The 17,909-nt window shown below is 40.0% G+C and overlaps 1 protein-coding gene, 1 non-coding gene and 2 pseudogenes across 3 annotated transcripts; all 4 read left to right on the forward strand.

The window, feature by feature from the left end:
* The first annotated feature begins 4,221 nt into the window (after positions 1 to 4,221).
* Positions 4,222 to 8,761, forward strand: LOC141823997 (uncharacterized protein At4g15545-like). Of its 2 annotated transcripts, none has more exons than XM_074711212.1 (9): positions 4,222 to 4,580; positions 4,687 to 4,755; positions 5,399 to 5,482; positions 5,608 to 5,674; positions 5,924 to 6,184; positions 6,448 to 6,490; positions 6,570 to 6,648; positions 6,730 to 6,848; positions 8,354 to 8,761. In XM_074711212.1, the coding sequence occupies exons 1-8, from the start codon at positions 4,296 to 4,298 to the stop codon at positions 6,820 to 6,822; spliced, it is 981 nt and encodes a 326-aa protein (XP_074567313.1). In that variant the 5' UTR covers positions 4,222 to 4,295; the 3' UTR covers positions 6,823 to 6,848; positions 8,354 to 8,761. The 2 variants fall into 2 exon arrangements, with proteins under 2 accessions (XP_074567313.1, XP_074567314.1); XM_074711213.1 differs by having other exon boundaries at positions 5,399 to 5,452.
* LOC141822989 (photosystem I reaction center subunit III, chloroplastic-like) lies at positions 8,692 to 10,093 on the forward strand (annotated as a pseudogene).
* Positions 9,674 to 9,747, forward strand: TRNAE-UUC (transfer RNA glutamic acid (anticodon UUC)). The gene has a single exon. It is a non-coding gene; the product is annotated as a tRNA-Glu (tRNA).
* An 883-nt stretch (positions 10,094 to 10,976) lies between the features above and the next one.
* Positions 10,977 to 15,842, forward strand: LOC141822666 (uncharacterized; annotated as a pseudogene).
* The last annotated feature ends 2,067 nt before the right edge of the window (positions 15,843 to 17,909 follow it).

Here is a 17,909-nt window from a genome sequence, read left to right on the forward strand (position 1 = left end):
CCCGAGGCAACAACGAAGGATTCGGTGCAAGGCAGCGTTTAATATATACATCGTGCAGCGTACGGTACCCAGACCGGAGGGAAACCGTGTTCAGGCCAATGTCGGATGCCGTGGGAATCCAAAGTGGGTATCTTCGAACGATCCAAGGGATGCTATTCCTCCATCCATTTATGGACGGCTAATCGTATGATCCGAATCCGATCTGTTCGTGGGGAAAACGGATCCTTGAATCAGGATCTCTAGGCTTAGAATTTGAATCCGATAACAGACCTTAATGGCCGGCCTCAGTGCCTTGTCACTATCAACTCGGCTCGGTTGGTGGGGCAATGCCTTTGTCCTCGGTCAATGGGCGTGCATGGAATTGCTCTGAGTGGACCTGCAGAGGAAGCCCTTCAGCTTTAATTCGACAATATCATAATAATTAAGGGCCAATTCGTGTACTTGGTGTTTGGTCTGTCTTACTGTAAAAATTGTGGGCCCTACGTTGAAGCGGCACGGTGTGCTCGACTGAAATTAGGTGCCTGAATGGGTTCAATTATTGAGTGATAGTGCAACGAATTTGTTGAAGTTGTTATTTATTTCATAATGCGAAAATCGTGCTTTGATTAGTTAATCGACTCGTGGAGTTTTCTACGCAATTGATAATATAATATTTTTTAAATAATTTAAATATTTAATTTTTATTATCTAATTAATTTTGAAGGTGATTGAGAGTGCGAGGGAGTGAGATCACGTGGTGTGGTTCCTTTTGAACGTGGATACAGTTAAAAGTCTTCTATATTGCACAATTGCACTGGCCACTCACTCATTGATATTTATAGTTTTAGTACAAATAAAATTATGGGTATCGCTTTCGCTATGGTTATTATAATTGTTGCTTTCGCTCGTAACTAATTTGAAGTTTTAATGCAAATAAAATTATAAATATCACTTTCACTATGACTATTATAATTGTTAATAATATTCAAAATAGGATTATCAAGGGCAGATTTGAGAGGAGAGGGGAAATCCCGTCACCTCTGAATTTCTTTTATTTTTTTCTTTAATTATCATTTTATACCTATTAAAGTTTTTACAGTATTATTGTTGATATTTTATCCCACTTGAGAAGAAATATAACTACTTGTCATCCTTAATTATCCATTAACTGTGTCTATATGCATGTTAACCACTTTCCAGCTTCCCCCAGTTGTCGTGACTAGAATCATGTTGTCGTTTTTGAAATAATGTTGATAACCTATTATATTGATGCATCAAAAGTCTAGGAGTGATCCAGACAATGATGATCTAACGCTCCTTCTATTCGTCGTATCATAATAAAAAATTTCTTTATTCAAAGTTAACAGATATCCCGATAAGAATCCATCGATATTTAAGTCAGATGACAAGAATAAATAGTAAAAATATTGTAGAAGAAACTAGAAAATCTAGTGGAAAATATATGAAATGTGAGAATGAGAATACGAATGAGTATGTAGGGGTATCAATTTGGATAAGTTCAAATCAAGTCAAAGTAAAAATATTATAAAAAATCTTAATCTGAAAATTTTAAATCTGAACAGGTATAATTTGACCAACTCAAATAACCCAAGAGATCTAGAAAATAAGTTCTTTTTTATTTTTTTTTGAATAATTTTTTATTTTTATCTCAATATTTCATATACTAATATTCTGTTGTTTATGTATATAAAATATTTTAATTTTTAAAATAAAATTTGATTTAATTAAAAATATCTTAAATCCTAAATTCAGATGAATCCATAAAACTCAATGCAACTCAAAAACCCAAACTTGAATCTCAAATTAACGGATTTATTTTTGACACCCTTATAAGCATGAGTGTAAGTTTGTCTGGATTATTTTTTTGTTTATAACTTTTCATTTACACGGTAGCCTTTATGTCATTAAATTCTTCAATTACAATGCTCGTTTTTACTTTTCATTACAGTTCAAGTACAATATCTGATGATCTCATCTCCCCAATAATTAATCTTCGTCGTTAATTATGGCTTGCTATTATTTCATATAATATTTTCTCTCAAAAATTAATCTTCGTCATTATAATTTACTATTATTACATCCAATATTTTTCCTCATCTTTGTCTTCGGCATACAAAAATACTAGCAAACCTAGTTCCCAAGCATTAAATAATATCGAAACTAACTCTTGAGTGCTCTTTGGCTCATTCCCAAGTACTCTCGAGCTCCGATTTTAATTTCCAAACATAAAGCGACTTTCAAATCTGATTTCCAAATATTCTTGAGCTCCGATTCCAATTCTCGAGTACCAAGTGACTCCAAATTTGACCCCCAAGTACTATCCGTCAACTCCAATTCTGATTCTTAGATGCTTGCCTAAGAAACCCAAACACAAGACTTAATCTCTTTTCCTATAACTCTAAATCAATCAATCTTTCATTAATATTAGTAGATTAATTATTACAGAGTATCACCGATATATTTGAATTCAGCCACTGATTTTTCATTTTAATATGGAAACTTCTTTTGGTTGATTTATACTCCCATTAATAATTACTTATAGCGATAAACAACCTTTAATCTATATTAACTTTACTTAAATATAATTTTTCATCACAGTTATTATTTAATGTAGGTGCGTCTAATTATTAGCTCATGGTATTTTATGCTTAAATTACTAGTCTAGTGCGAACATTCTTCCTCCACGTCGATATAAAAGTTCAAGTCAAGTTTTTCTTTTTCATGCTTTATATAATTCCCTAAAAAGTAAATGTTTTCCGGTGGTCAATATCCATACGAAATCCTTCAAATGAGCACCTATTTCCGAATGATATCAGTGGAGTGGAGGATAAGGCATGCAACTCCTATTTAGGGACAAATCTGGTGGTTTTAATCTACCTCCCTTTCCCTTTGCTAACATGTTTGATATTAGATGGAAAGGTTTTTTTATGTCTCCGAGACATGATCTATAGTTTTTTGACGATGGAACAGATTTGTAGAAGAAGATAAAGGTTCGAATCTGGAGAGGACGATATGATCTAAAGAGGACGGGCAGAGAATGACAACAAGAGCAATGAGGCGAGTGAGGTGGGCAAAGTCAAAGGAGAATTGGAACGTGTTCTGGAGTCGAAAACGTGACAGTATGTTACAAGTTTAATCTGAATGGACAAGTGAAAGAATACCGATCATATTTATAATTACAATAAAAATGAAAAAAAATAATTAAATAAATATATGATCGAATTAAACAAATTATAAGGTTCCGGTCAAACATAAGTTGTGGGACCACATCTCCAAAAACTTATTTGTCAATTGAAAGACTTTGATTTAACAGAGATCACATGTTTTTTTTTCTTTCCTGACTTGGTATTTACCTGCATATTGGAATCATTGATTGATTGATACCCTTGAATGTTTTCTTCTTTGAATTTAAATTTAAGATTTAATATTTAGATTAAAAAAATAAAATTTGTTAAAAATAATTTATATTAGATGTTACAAAGTGTAAAACATATAAAATTCATATATACATATATAATTCTGAATTGATCGTGAATTTATAAATTTAGAATAATTACATATAAAAATAAAATAAAATAACCCCTCAGAGCCCAGGTAACGTTGACCTCCCTCCGCCTTGGGCTTAACGGCATAAGTAAACGCGCATGTGGCATACTTAAGCACATATAATACTAAAACTATTGTATATGTATGATTTGATATTAATTACTAAAACTTATTCGGATTTAATTTTTGTAAACTTGACAGGTCGAAAATACAAACTGAACCCAAATTTCAGCATAAATTCAAAACCCAACTCGAAATTTGAAAGATAAATAAATCTATTTTTACAAGTCGCAATTTTTTTATAATAGCTATATCTTTTTCTTTTTCAACCTTACTTTTCACGAATTTAAAAGTGGCGCTTTTGGAAAATTTGAATTTGCTCCACACTGTTCCGTTGAAGATTCTAATGTTGGTGTACCTTCACTCCAATTGGCTATAATTCACGGGGCCCGAGTACTATTTCAGAATTTCCTCCCCCCACACGGCCACACATTCCTTTCCTCACCGTCCCCATCTAAACCCTAATCCACCTTCTCTGTGATGGCTGGGCTGGGTCCCCAGCCTGGGGCCGTCTTGTACCAAGCGCCGTGGTATTGGCGACGTCGTCAAAGGTCACAAGCTTCCGTAAAAAAGACAGTTTGAAATCAAACGTTCCCAAATAACTCCTGACCCGCTAGGGTTTCTGCTTTTCTTCGCCAGCGTTCGTTGATCCGAAGTCGATTGACTGTTCGGAGCTTGATACTACGGCGATGACGCAAGGCAGGAGCGGAGGCGGAGGGTCTGAGTTTCACCTCCCGGACGAGATCCTGGCGGTGATCCCTACGGATCCTTACGAGCAGCTTGACCTCGCGCGGAAGATAACCTCCATGGCGATTGCGTCGCGGGTCTCCAAGCTGGATCTAGAGGCCGTGCATCTGAGGCAAAGCGTCGTGGAGAAGGACCGGACCATCGCCGACCTCCAGGAAAGGCTCTCCCAGTTCGAATGTATGTTTCAGGAGACGGACGCTCGCCTCAAGGTCGCCCTCGAGGAGAACGTGAGTTACTAATCCTGTCTTGTTCCCGGTCGAGCGGTACTAGTTTTTTATTCTTTTATCCATTTGAGAGTGAAATTCGATGTTTTCTCTCCCTTTTTGGATGAAGATTAAACTGACTAACGAGCGGGACTCATTGGCGCAGACATCAAAGAAGTTGGCTCGTGATTTAGCAAAGGTTTGATTATCTTGTCTCCTTTCTTATGCTGTTTTTCTTTGGAGTCACATGTAAAAAGGAAGATCGTTCCTTATGCTGCAAAAGACTGGCTGCAATATACGTATGCTTATTAGCATGGAGACGTCCGAGTGATTCCGTGTTACCTCTGCGAGGCTTAGCAATGAGAATTGAGGCTATGTTGATTCTATTGAAACCCATCAGTTAACTTATCAGTTTTGCATTTTCTAATTCGAATTGATCAGGTTTGCAAAACAACATGTTCAACTCGAATGAGGTAAACTGGTTTGACATGATGAATGTTACTCAAAACAACATGATTGTGAACAAAGGTCAATTTTTATCATGTGCTTCCCCGTGCCTCTATGACTTTTGTACAAAGATTTTGAATGTTTGGGATTTTGAGCTGGGACACACATTGTATTGTTCCAGAAAGAGATTTGTAAGTTTCAAATGTTGGATTTTCCTTGAAACTTGATGAGAGATGCTGATTTTGTTGCATACTTATAGCATTCTTTCCTGTCATTTTTAAACAAATGACCTTCATTTCTGATGAAGATTTGCATTATTGTTTATTTAAAATACACTTGTTAGTTGCTTAGCTACGTCCTACATGTCTTTCTAATTATTTATACTTTTTGAGCAGTTGGAGACATTCAAGAAGCAACTCATGCAGTCACTAAATGATGAGAACTTGCCTGTGAGTGAGCACACTACAAATGTTAGCATAGTACGGCATTTTTTAGTTCTCTATTCTAAATCCAGGATGGCCATTATCACAAACTTGGAGCTGTAATGGTATTCTGAAAGTCTTCGTATTTCAAAATAATTTACTTGTTATTTGTTCTATTGTAGAAACAAGAAGATACTGTGGACAAAAAAAATGATGATTCTTCAATTGCCCATGCATCTTCGTACAAAGGTATGAACTTTTGCTTGATGTTAGTTTCCTTAGCTTTTAGTTTGAACTAGGCTTGCCCTCTTCTTATTGATGGTGATTTCAAAATCTTCATTCTACATTGTTAAAGATGATGTTTCCATCAGCCACTCCATGCTGTCTGTGAACCAATGAACATCGGAAGCATGACAATAAATTGTAAAAAGTAATATTTGGCTGTTTTTATACTTGAAAATTCAGTTGTTGATAATTCTTTCCTAATCTTTGGAACAGCAACTAAGCCCTTTGGACAGAAAACCTCCAAGACCCCACCTATTCCTCCTCGGCTCACTCCCCCGACAGCTACACCAAAAGTAGCATCCAATCGTGGTTCTCCTAGAAAAACTTCAGTTGCTACTTTGCCAAAATATGCTTCTGGTACTGCTTCTCCAACAAATACTCACTTCGAAAGTCTAACTGCCATGTCACCATGGTATCCATCAAGCAAGCAGTCATCAACTGTTAACTCTCCAACTCGTGGGCTCTCTATTCCAGGTCTGTACTTGTTGGTTTTTTTATTGTGGAATCTATGTATAATACTCCCTGATGTTGTGTAGTTGCAAACAGAGATATGAAAGTTCTCAGTTATCAAGATTTATAAACTTTTGCCTAAAGGTTTTTTTGGTACTTTTTAGGATATTTGATGCTTCAAATACGTGTGAAACTTAGTTTTTGGAAGAACAATTTTCCATCCATGAAAAAATTTATCTTTTCTTGCAACTTTGAAGCTTAATGACAGATTGCTAAACATATTTTAGGTCGTTCGCGAGTTGATGGAAAAGAATTCTTCCGGCAAGCTAGGTATCTGGATGCCCTGGCTCGATCTACACAACTAAATAATGCAGTTCTTTTTACGTGCCATTTAATATTCTCATTTCAGGAGCCGCCTCTCATATGAACAATTTGGAGCATTTTTAGCTAACATCAAAGAACTTAATGCTCATAGACAATCACGTGAGGTTAGCTACAACACAAATTGTTATTGGTTACTTCATCCATCTACAGGTTTAGGACTTCCTTTTCTGTCTACTTTTATGCAGGAAACTCTCAGAAAGGCTGAAGAGATATTTGGAACCAAAGATAGGGATCTTTACTTGTCTTTTCAAGGCCTTCTCAACAGAAACCAGGCCTAGAAATTTAATATGTTGTCCTATCTCAGGTTCTTTTCTCTTTATCTAATATTTACTTCAATTATTATTCCTTGTGCAAGATGGTAGCACAACAACTACCTTTACAAATGATGATGATTATTCCTTGTTCATTGTTGATGGTTGGTTTTCACTCTAATTGCTTGAACCGGCTTGAAATCCTCATGCACTTGCCCATATTCATAGCTCTATCCAGTGCAAATGTATTTAAAGGCACCACACATCCACTCCACCAAAAACCTTAAACCAAAATCTTAAAGGTGAAAATCCTAATGAGCTGATGAACTAGAACTATGACATGCCAATCAGCCTGGTTACTCTCCCTGTTGACGATGCCCATGATGATCGACCTTTATAGTGTCAATCATCATGCTTATTTGTAGAACCCTTTTGTACTTTTGCTCATTGAACTCCACCTTTTACTTTAGCAGGATATTGTTACTTGCAATCTTATTCTAATCTGACCTAATCTATTCAATCCTCCACAGACTGGCAACTTGGCAAATCAATCTCAAGTGCATCAATTTCACTAGATGAATCTGAACTTCCTAACCTCAGGGTTTGCTAGCCTTTGGAGTTGATTTGCTAGCAGTTTAACTTTCAAAACATCGTGATCGCATTCACTATTATAATATAAGGAGATAGAATTTATAAGAATTAAATGATAGGCAAGGCACTTTTAGGAAATTTTCTCAATGATAGAAATTTTTGACGTGATGTAGCACAGTTTCTTGAAACATTGCCTTTGGAATACATGTCTACTTGCAAAATCACCAAGCTTCTAATCCTCAGTAACTCTTAAACTCTCAGAACCCCAACCTCTGAGTGCCAGAGAAGAAGAACCCTTTATATTGTTTTTAATCAATTTGAGTGGGGGGTTTGGCTCGATTGATAAGGTCTGCCTTTGTGAGAGTACCCCATCCAAACGGACAATAACCCTGTGTAGGCATCACCTTTTTCTTTGTTGATTATATTAGAAAATATATACCACATTCGCCCTTCCTACATGATAGCTTGTGCATTCTAGAATAGATCAATGTAGACTTTAGAAAGGGTTGACACTTCAACATATTTTGTCGGTCCATTTGAATCACAAACACATTGCAATCCCGTTGCAATTTGGATGGATAGTCCTTTAGCCTCCAAAAATTTACCAAGAAGAAATTATTAGTTCAAATGAGCCATATTACTAACTAGTATCATGCTTAATATACTAAACCGCAGATATGCAAATTTAAGGAGAGACCAGTACTTGTTTATTGTTCTAAATCTTTCAAAATACTATCGACAAAGAAGGGAGCTGACAGTCCAGAGAGTGCGCATTACATTATAGGCTTCCTTTTTGTGATTTACCATGTTAATAAGTTTATTGAGGGAAATATTGCAAAAAATTCTATGATCCCTTTTCATTTCCATGTCATGTGGATTTTTTAAAGTCGGTTACATTTGTTTTGCGTTTCATAGATTTTTTTTTGAGTGCCTACTGACATTGATTCTGCTATCATCCACGTTACAGAAGCTGCAAATGTTTATGCTGTACCTAAGCTAGTTTCTCCCATGAGAAACTAGATACCTTATCTGCTCCTACAAACCAAGAAAAGATTTTGCTGGGTGCTAAAATTAGTTATGTTGGATGGTTTTCAAGATCTTTGGGGGATTATTTGGAATTCGCTTGATTATAAGGTATCTAGCAAGAATACTCGGTACAGTTTTGGAAATTGCAATAGTTAATGTAACGACTGTAATGTAAGGTTCTGTCTTTTGTCTGATGTGATTTGCCTAGAGCAAACCATTCGTTTGTTACGATCGAAATTTCCCCTTTTAATTTCCGAGTCAGCCTTGTAATCGGTGACGATGAGTGATAGGTCTGTGAACATCAGATTTCTTGTTTGATGGCAAGCTTTTGCATGGCTTACTTATTCAATCATGGATGTTTTCTTAAATGAAACAAGATTTATATTATTGTCGATAAGAGTTGTGTAAGAGTGGGGTGTCCGACATTGATAAAAAAATCAACATAAAACGCCGGCGATTCGATTAAAAAAAGGACCCCACTCTCCAAATACGTCGCGCCGAAGCCCAAAGATGTCGCCTTTTAAGGCTCGCTTCTCCTCCGTCACTTGCTCTTATCTTGCCCGACACCCACACGGAGGAGAAGAAGACTCCGTCGCCTCGCCCCTCAAGGCCTTCCCCGCCGCCGCCGACATCTCCGGGCTCAACCCCTGCAAGGAGTAGAAGGCCTTCGCCAAGCGCGAAAAGCAGTCGATCAAGAAGCTGGAGAGCTCGCTCAAGGCCACCATCGAGAAGACCCAGCGGCTGTTAGACAACTACGGCAAGTTCGGCCTCCTCTGCGGTTCCGACAGCCTGCCCCACCTCATCGTCAGCGTCGACCACAGGCACTGGGCGAGTTCATCACCCGACTCCTGGCCTCCTCTTCCTCTACATCGTCGGCTGGGTCCGCCGCAGCTACCTCATCGCCATCAGGGACGACAATAAAGCCTACCGTGAAGGAGATCCATCATCGGCGTGCCTATCGCCACCAGGCTTCATCTGGCTCGTGGCAGCCTACAGGGAGCTCATCAACGGCGCCGAACTCGTAGCTAAGACGTCTAGCACCATCCATGGGTTCTCGATGAAGGTGACATGGATATCAGAAGTACCAAGTTATTTATTTAAGGAAAAGAAATTTATTTATTTTGCAAGGAAAATATATAATACTTTTTCTTTCCCATCAAATGTTCATTAGTCAAGAGAATAACTTTCACAATCAAATTAAATTACAATGACACTTCAAATATGTATATATTAGTAAAACTTCTTCAACCGTAAGCATACATCCATTGTCGTCTAGTCCGGTTAGGATATCTGGCTTTCACCCAGGCGACCCGGGTTCAAATCCCGGCAATGGAATTTTTAGTAACTCTTTTTTAATTTAAAATTAATATCCCTTGAAAAGTATTTTTGTAGAGTTTGTATTTGGATAATGCTATTTTGCCTTTACATACCAGAAAATAAGTATTTTGCCTTGTAATTTCTGACAGTTTAATTTTATTTTGATAAATTATATCTTGCTTTGAGCTACAAAAAATGAGCATGATCAAGATAATTCCTAATAAAAAAATTAGCTCTCTTCTGTAATTATGAAAACGTCTAGATGTTTACAATTATGAAAATTAACCCCTAATTCTTTTCCACTCTCTTCGATTCATCATTAGCCATTTGAATCTTTTACAGTTTCTCCTCCTTACAGCCATAATATAATAAAAAGAATATCCGAGAGTTCAAAATCTAAATACGAAATTTGTTATAGTATAAATTTCATGTAAACTAGTAAATATAAACGATTAAGATACATAAAAATAGAAAAACTTGGGTCAGATTCTACTAAACCTAATTGTTATTTAAGACATATAACTGAAAAGAGATGAAACGAAAAGAGCAGCAGCATAAGAAGAAGATATACAGAGATGTGGAATTTCTCCAGCAAGAACAGCTTCCCTACAACTAGTGTTTGCTCCACTGAATGCTCTTTCGATCGTGCCCTCCTTGACCATCTCATACAAAGGGCTCAGCTCCCTCAACTTCTCGACATGCCTCACTGTCAGCTCTATTGCTTCTGTTGATGTTTTTTTATTATTATAATTTATAGATTTACTTCCATCTCATACTAGATGGAAAATTTTCGTAAGACTAGATCAGTCATCCCCAGAAATTGAGTTAATACGATTTATTAGGATTTATCTTTTTTATAGTTAGGATAGGCGTATCGTGATCTCAAGATTGCTGCGGGGGAAACGGTCAGATTCAGCAACGGTCGAATACGAGTCCCCTCTCGAATCTAAATTTTTAAAAGTTGCGAATCCAAAACCCAACAGTCGCACGTGATGCTCGATGTGATGCAATTTGTCAACATATATTGATTACCCACATCTACCCGCCTCCCAATTTGTCAACTGACCCAGAGCCAGAAAATGTATCCATTAATATTAAATAGGAAATAAATCTAGCCGTTACAGCATCACTCGAGCTGTGTCATTTGATCCCTTCTTTATTTTACCGCCTTCCTCGATCTCCTCCTTGTTTCGCTACAGAAGGAAGGGTTTACACAAGATAGATTGCAGTCTCCAATCGCCGTTCTAATGGCTGCAATATGGACGAGATCGCCTTCCCCCAATCCATCAAGATCAAGAACACCCGACGTGGCTGTCGCCGGGAAGAGCTGCCCCTCCATCCCGTCGCCCTTCACCGGTAAGTTCTCGCAACACACTTCTTGCTCCACACCGTTTAATCTTACTTCATCTTTGGGAAAAAATTTGAGTTTTTGTTGTGGTTGTCTCTCTTTAATCGCACAGAGTCCTCCCACTTGAGCAATCACGGTTGCCGGTCGCCGTCCCCGTCTGCTCGTGCGTCGGTCATTGATCACAAGGAGAACGAGAGGGATTTCAACAGCGCATGCAGGCCCGTGGCTGCCAAGGCGGCGTGTTCTTGTGCTTCTTTGAATAAAGCTGGGGCCAAGAACTTCATGTCTCCCACGATCTCCGCCGCTTTCAAGGCCGTTGCAGCGGCTCCGAGGAGGAAAATCCTGACGGAGAAGAATGATGCGGCTGCCACGTCCTCCGTCCGATCTTCTCTCTCATCGCTTCCTGATGAGCCTCCGGCGGTACAGGAGGAGAAGCCCACTGCTCTAGGCGAATTTTTTTAAAAAATGAATGGTATTATTTTAAAAAATTTTCTCTCACCCTTTTTTATTCGGACTTGAGACCGACAGGGGCGGCTCATGCCCACGGAGTTTTATCAGTATTATTATTTTTGAGATCTATTGATTTATTTTCTTCTGAATTAGTATTATCTTCTTCGTTTAAATTAAGACAAATTTCTTTTTGTTCTTTAGTATTATCTTTTAATTCAATTGATTTTTCATTTAAAATTTCAATTATATTATTTTCTAAATTTTGATTTTTATTATTAATAACAAATTTATCAAGTGCACCTTTTTGAGATTCATTAAATTCTTCTATTTTTCTTTTTTTCATGCGTTTTGTATGTCCAAAATCATATTTTTAGTAGACATATTTATATTTAAATAATAATAAAAATTGAAAGATAAATATTTACTCTAATAATGAACTATCTACTAACAATTAATAATAAAACAGAAATAATTTACCTTTGTAGTCCGTCAAATGATCCACTGCTCTCAAACGATTCGTCAAAAGACTCGTAGAACAGCTGGATCAAACACAAAAAATTACTATCTAAAAGCTAAATCTCAGCAATAATAATATTGGAAAAAGGAAAAGAAATTACCGGATCGGATCCACGCCCAAATATGGAGTAAACAGCAATCAAGGAATCCAACGATCTGTAAACAGGACGCCCAAATACGGAGTAATCGGATCCAACGCGGCAGGGAAGACGATTTCGCCTGCGAGGAAGACGGCCAGAGGAGCGAGCCTCGCCGCGGCCACTGGAGAGCCTCACAGTCACGGCCAGACTCTAGCCGCCAGAGGGGCGAGGAAGACGGCCAGAGGCCAGAGGGGCGAGGCCCTCGCGGTTTCGCCGGCGAGGAAGACGGTCAGAGGGGCGAGGCGGCGAGCCTCGCGGTTTCACCGGCGAGGAAGGAAAACCGTCGAAGAAGAGGGCCAGAGGGGCTTGAGCTCAGTGCTCGCGTCGAACGGACGGAGGTGCTCAGTGCTATCTTGAGCTCGCGCCTCTGATGAGGGGAGATCGCGTCGGCGTCGAACGAGAAGGGAGATGAAGAGTCGAACTGTCGAAGTCTGTGAGATCGGCGTTGAACGAGAACGTCGAGAAGAGGGGAGAACGCGTCGACCGAGGAGAGGGGAGATAAAGGGGATATCGGGACGCGGCGAGATTTTCCGGATCGGATTTTAACCATCTATTACCCATTAACCCTAAATACTTTAAATTTTTTTGGGCTCCTGCTTTAAATCTGGGCCCTAGGCATAGGCCTTAGGAGGAGACTCCTGCTACTCAGGATGAAAATTTTGGGAAGGAGGTTGGTGATTCATTAGGAATGTGCGGCGAGCCAAGGAATGTGGATTTTGAGGCCAAGAACCGTCGTGGCTCTGGTGTGCTATCCTCTCCCTGCTCATTATCTCGGTCCACGTCCGCGGTAACTGCTGCTATTGCTTTTTTGGATGCCGATCCAACTCTTCCTCCTTATGATCCTCACACCAACTACCTCTCTCCAAGGCCGCGGTTCCTTCACTACAGGCCGAATCCCCGCAACGAGCATTACTGGTTTGACGACAGTGGATTAACTAACGTGGGAGACAGCAAGCGTCTAGAGGACAGCTTTTCATCCGAGAGCTGCAATGATTCAGAGGGACCAATTGAGGAAGAACTATCCTCTAACCTTCGGAACAAATGCAAGGAAGAGTCTCCTGTCTCTCAGGTGGAAGTGATGGAAGGGAATATTGCCAAAATCCCTGTTCTGAATCTGAATCCAAGACCAAATCCAGTGGTAAAGGTCGATCCTTTTGGGGCTATATCTTTGCTTCCTGTGGCTTGGTTTTTCTCATTGCTTGCGTCTTTGGCTTGTTCGGAGGATATCCTATTTTGTCACCTTCAGTATTGAAAATCCTAGCAAATGGACAAGCCATTGACCATTTGCATATGAAGGAATATATATCTGCTACTAATCTTAGGGAACTGGGTAGGAGATTTGGCCATTGGTCATTAGATTCCTTTGTTTATTATGTCACTGTGACTACCATGCCCAGACAAGAGATTGGTCCCATTTTCCTTGCTAACTTTACAGCCTCAAATTTAGAGCAGAGATTAGACATAAGCCGCATTGAACAGATTGGTGATGATACTGAGGAGCAACCTTTCCTGAAAGTGGATGTTCCACTAGAAGAAGCCGCTGAGAGTAATGAAATGGAGCAATCTTTACTGACAGTGGATGTTCCATTAGAAGATGGGGCTGTGAACAGTGAAATGGAGCAGGCTTTTAATGGATATGTGGAAGTGCATGAATTAGATGCTTCATTATTAAATGAGCTAGAGGATGGAGCATGGACTGATCATGAGAGTGGTGGAATATATTTAACCAAAGATTTGAGAAAAAGTGATGTGATTTTGGAGGCAGAAACTAGGTCTGAGCTTCACCAATATATGCAAAAAGGTAATCTTTCTGAATTAGAGAGTGGGAAGAAAACTGTAGGGGATGATGCCAACAAAATGGAAGTGGGTGGAGTTGATGTAAATGAAAATGAACATGTTGTTGAGGTGGAGCAGATCAGCAATGGACAGGATACTAATGCTTTTGAAATTGAAGACGAAGCAGTCAGGAGTCAAGATGATAATAGTGTGGCTGCATTCTCAGCTTCTCAAACACAGCGTTCTAGTGCTGAGGAGACTCCTTTGGCATCTGATGAAGGGATCCCTATTAATCCTGAGTTGCATGAACTTGAAGCCTATGCGAAGAATGGTAAATTGGCAGCAGGGTTATTCTTGGCCATTTTTCTTGTGGTTGCATCTATTATATTCATTCTTATGAAGGAGAAGAATATCTCAACTAAGATGGATGAGCTGGAGGTACCAAAGGCAGGGGAGGTGCCCTCCAAATCTGTATCAGGCAGTAGTGAGAGTTATGCTCTATACAGGGGTTCTCCTTTTGAAAATACACCAGTGGACACACTGTTAGCAAATTCTGGTCCTTCAGAATTTAGCAGCAGCTTGTGGCAAAGCACCTCTATTGGCCGGCAGAGAACCACCAGAAAGAACAACGAAGAAGAGACTTTAAGCCATGAGAAGAGAAGGTTGAGGAGGGACTCTACAGTGTCATCCTCTTCAATTTCTGTTCCGGTATATATCCCTGATGACGTCAGCCGGAGCTCGAGTCTGATCCCGGCTTGGCCCGGATCCGCTCCGTAAGCCCAAGCCACCCCTTCACTTTAGCTTCATCTGGGCCAGCAAAAGACTTCGCGTCTCCCTTTAGGCAAGTCATAGCCGATTGGTCGTCCGGCCGCCCCATTAGTTGAATAACCACTCGGTCATACCTTCGGCCGAATAGTCATTCGGCCCCTCCCTCAGCCGAATGACCATTCGGCCACTTCCTCAGTCAAGGGACCATCCAGCCTCCTCCTTCCGCCGAACAACCAGCCGGCCGCCACACTAGCCGAATAGTTATTCGGTCACTACCTTAGCCGCGTAGTCATTCGGCCACCACCTTTAGCCGAACCCTCATTCGGGCATAACCTTAGCCGACTACCTATTCGAGCATGACATTTCCCGCACCATTCGGTGACACCTCGGCTCACCTTATCATGACTTCTGACAAGCCCACGCCCCCCCCTCATTAATGTTATCTCTCTGATGCCTATGTGCTGAGGCTGACAGGATAATACTTTTACAGCGACAAGATAAAAAACTCAAGTGGCTCTGACATCTCATTAATCGCGATAAGACATTCTTTAATGGTGACGTGACGCACACGCACGCTCACCTTCTCTTTAAAAGCCACTCCGGCGTATAGGTTTGCTCTCTCGAACCCTAAAAAAACCTCTACTCTTTATACACGCTCAAGTCCTCCTACTGTTCATCTTCTTCCTCCTCTCTTTCTGCTCCTGACTTGAGCGTCGGAGTGGTCGCGCCGGGGCAACCTCCGGCCGTCCAACTGACGTCTTCTGTGTTCGCAGGTCCGGAAGTCTCAGAGGCCTCTCGAAGCTCTTCTCCAGTTCTTCTTCTCCACTTGTTCGACTCCACGGCGAGCTAGGTCCGGTGACGTGTCCAGGAGCCATTCTCAACCGGAACAATTTCTTATGGAAGTTTCACTACATACGAGAAGCTCTCTGGTAAAAAGAAGGTATAACTGCTTTAAATACATAGATAGATACCCTTAGGCCTTAGATTTTCATCAGCCACCAATAAGTTTCTATTGATTAGTTGTTGTTTCTGGTGTGCAGGGTAGTAGAGATGACGAGGTGGTTACTCCAGTGAGAAGATCAAGCAGGATCAAGAACCAAATTGCTTCCCCATGAGGAGATGATGTGACTCTTCCTTGTACTCACAAATACATTTTCAACTTTAGATTGATTCTTAGTTTCTGACTTTGTTAATCTACATTTATTGCCTTAGCTTTAGTCTACAAGCAAGTTGTGAGGTGGTTGATGAGATCAGCTTTGTGCTGTTCTTTAGGCTTGCTTTCTCTTGGGGCTTCACTTTTCTTAGCAGACTTCCATTTATGTATTCTCTGGAAAACTTTTGTGTTTAAAAATTAACAGCACCTAAGAAAAAGACTTGCTGTGTCTCTGCTGAATCTCTTTTGCACAATTTCTTTATTGAATCTTGTTTGTGTTATCCTCAAGTGATGCTTAAAATGGAATTCTCAACGAGCCTAGTGTCGCTATCCAGACAAATACATGTATTGCTTTGATGTTATGATTTATTCTCCTTTCACGAATGAGCTCTCCATATTCAAGTTTCTAAACATGCAAATAGAACAGCATCTCATGATATGGAAATGTTAATTTACCTGAATATGTGGGTTTTGACTGTACTCCTTCGTGTTCCTGCTGAACGCACAAAAGAAAAACTAGAATGAAACCGAGTACGACTTCGAAGTTATCGTGAATCTCTATATAATGAAGTGAATTACTGAATTTATGTACTAAATGAAGCTTCTCTCTGTTCAGAAATCACGGTCTTGAAATATATAACGAAGTGTTTAGGTCCCAATACCGCTATACAGAACTAGAAAAGAATACATAGAAATTAATTAAGAAGAACCTGTAGGTAAGTTTCTTCTCAGCGTTTCCATTTCCAAAGCTTTCATCTACATGGACGGGACCTCGAGAACTTAGCCAACAAGGTCAGAAAGCTGGACGTGGTGCTTAAAACTGCCTCATCGGAATCCAGTGATGGCACTTCATCGGAGTCTCTTGTGCGAGTGAGGCAGACCAAGAACAGCTTCCGTTGGGGGCCTGCATCGAGCGGATGAACCTGGAGAACGAGGACGTGGTTGCATTCTTCGTGGAGCATTCAACTGGGCGCGCGGTGTTCGGCCACGAGATCGAGTGGCACTGGACGAAGCCGCAGCAGGGCGTGCTCAACTACGCCGACGCTGACGACCTCCTCCGCCTCGCCTTCTGCATGCAGAATGGCATCGAGGTTTGAGGCCGCTGCGTATCTTGTAGGTGGAGAACGCGGTTCAGTTCAGTGCTGGGTGAAGCTAAGTCACTCGGCAAGGACGACCTCAGGGCGGGAGGTCCACAACCGGCTCAACGGCCTCCTCGCCCTGTACAAGGGCCATCTCCGGCACTACAACGTGGACAGTCAGATGCACCATGTTCTACCGGGGCTGGCTGGGGAAGGAGGTCCACGTCCGACCATGTTCAAGACGGCGAACCCGTTGGACATGGCGGCGACTCTGTTCGTGAACGACAAATTATAGCATCTTTTTTATTATTAGCATGACAAATTATAGCATCTTTTTTTATTATTAGCATGACAAATTCTTGTCATGTGTTCAATTATTTGATTAGAAGGCCTGAAATTCCACCATAATTAAAGAATTTTTGACTTTTGCTAATCAAATATGAACCTGAATTAGTGATTTTAAGGTATCACCTATATATGATTTCTCTTCTATAAAAGGTGGAATTCGTCACCCTAGTAGTCTCATATAATCGGCTCCATGATTAGTTGTGGAAGAGATAAATCAAGAAGCTACAATTGACCGCGACAGAGTAGGACATTATCTCAACTTCGTCAAAATTTGAACTCTTACTTACATTCAGCTGTTTCATCATAATCAATTCCATTGTGCTCTAACGGCACTCATGGCTTCTCATACATTAAATCAATAGCTCAATACCACGTGATACTTATAAAGTTTCTGACATGCATGCATATTAATCACGCATCATAATCCAATCGTACTTGTGCATTGGTGAGGAACATTCTTTCTTCTTACAAGACTAATAAATGAATCTATCGTATACAGCTAATTTAGAACAAAATTAGTGTGAAATATACTCTTCGCACAAAATAATTAATGTAAAGGTCGATCTCCTTTACAATCACCAAGTCCAATAAGATTTAAGGGT

This window comes from Curcuma longa, chromosome 3 (assembly GCF_044706935.1).
Source record: "Curcuma longa cultivar G26 ecotype Majalengka, Jawa Barat chromosome 3, ITB_CL_G26_1.1, whole genome shotgun sequence".
Classification (NCBI taxonomy): Eukaryota; Viridiplantae; Streptophyta; class Magnoliopsida; order Zingiberales; family Zingiberaceae; genus Curcuma; species Curcuma longa.

Bases quoted from the DNA above. Each gene is read 5' to 3' on its own strand.
- LOC141823997 (XM_074711212.1), top strand. From the start codon at position 4,296: ATGACGCAAGGCAGGAGCGGAGGCGGAGGGTCTGAGTTTCACCTCCCG. The intron at 4,581-4,686 runs GTGAGTTACTAA...TTTTGGATGAAG, and splicing joins AGGTCGCCCTCGAGGAGAAC to ATTAAACTGACTAACGAGCG. The intron at 5,483-5,607 runs GTACGGCATTTT...GTTCTATTGTAG, and splicing joins ACACTACAAATGTTAGCATA to AAACAAGAAGATACTGTGGA.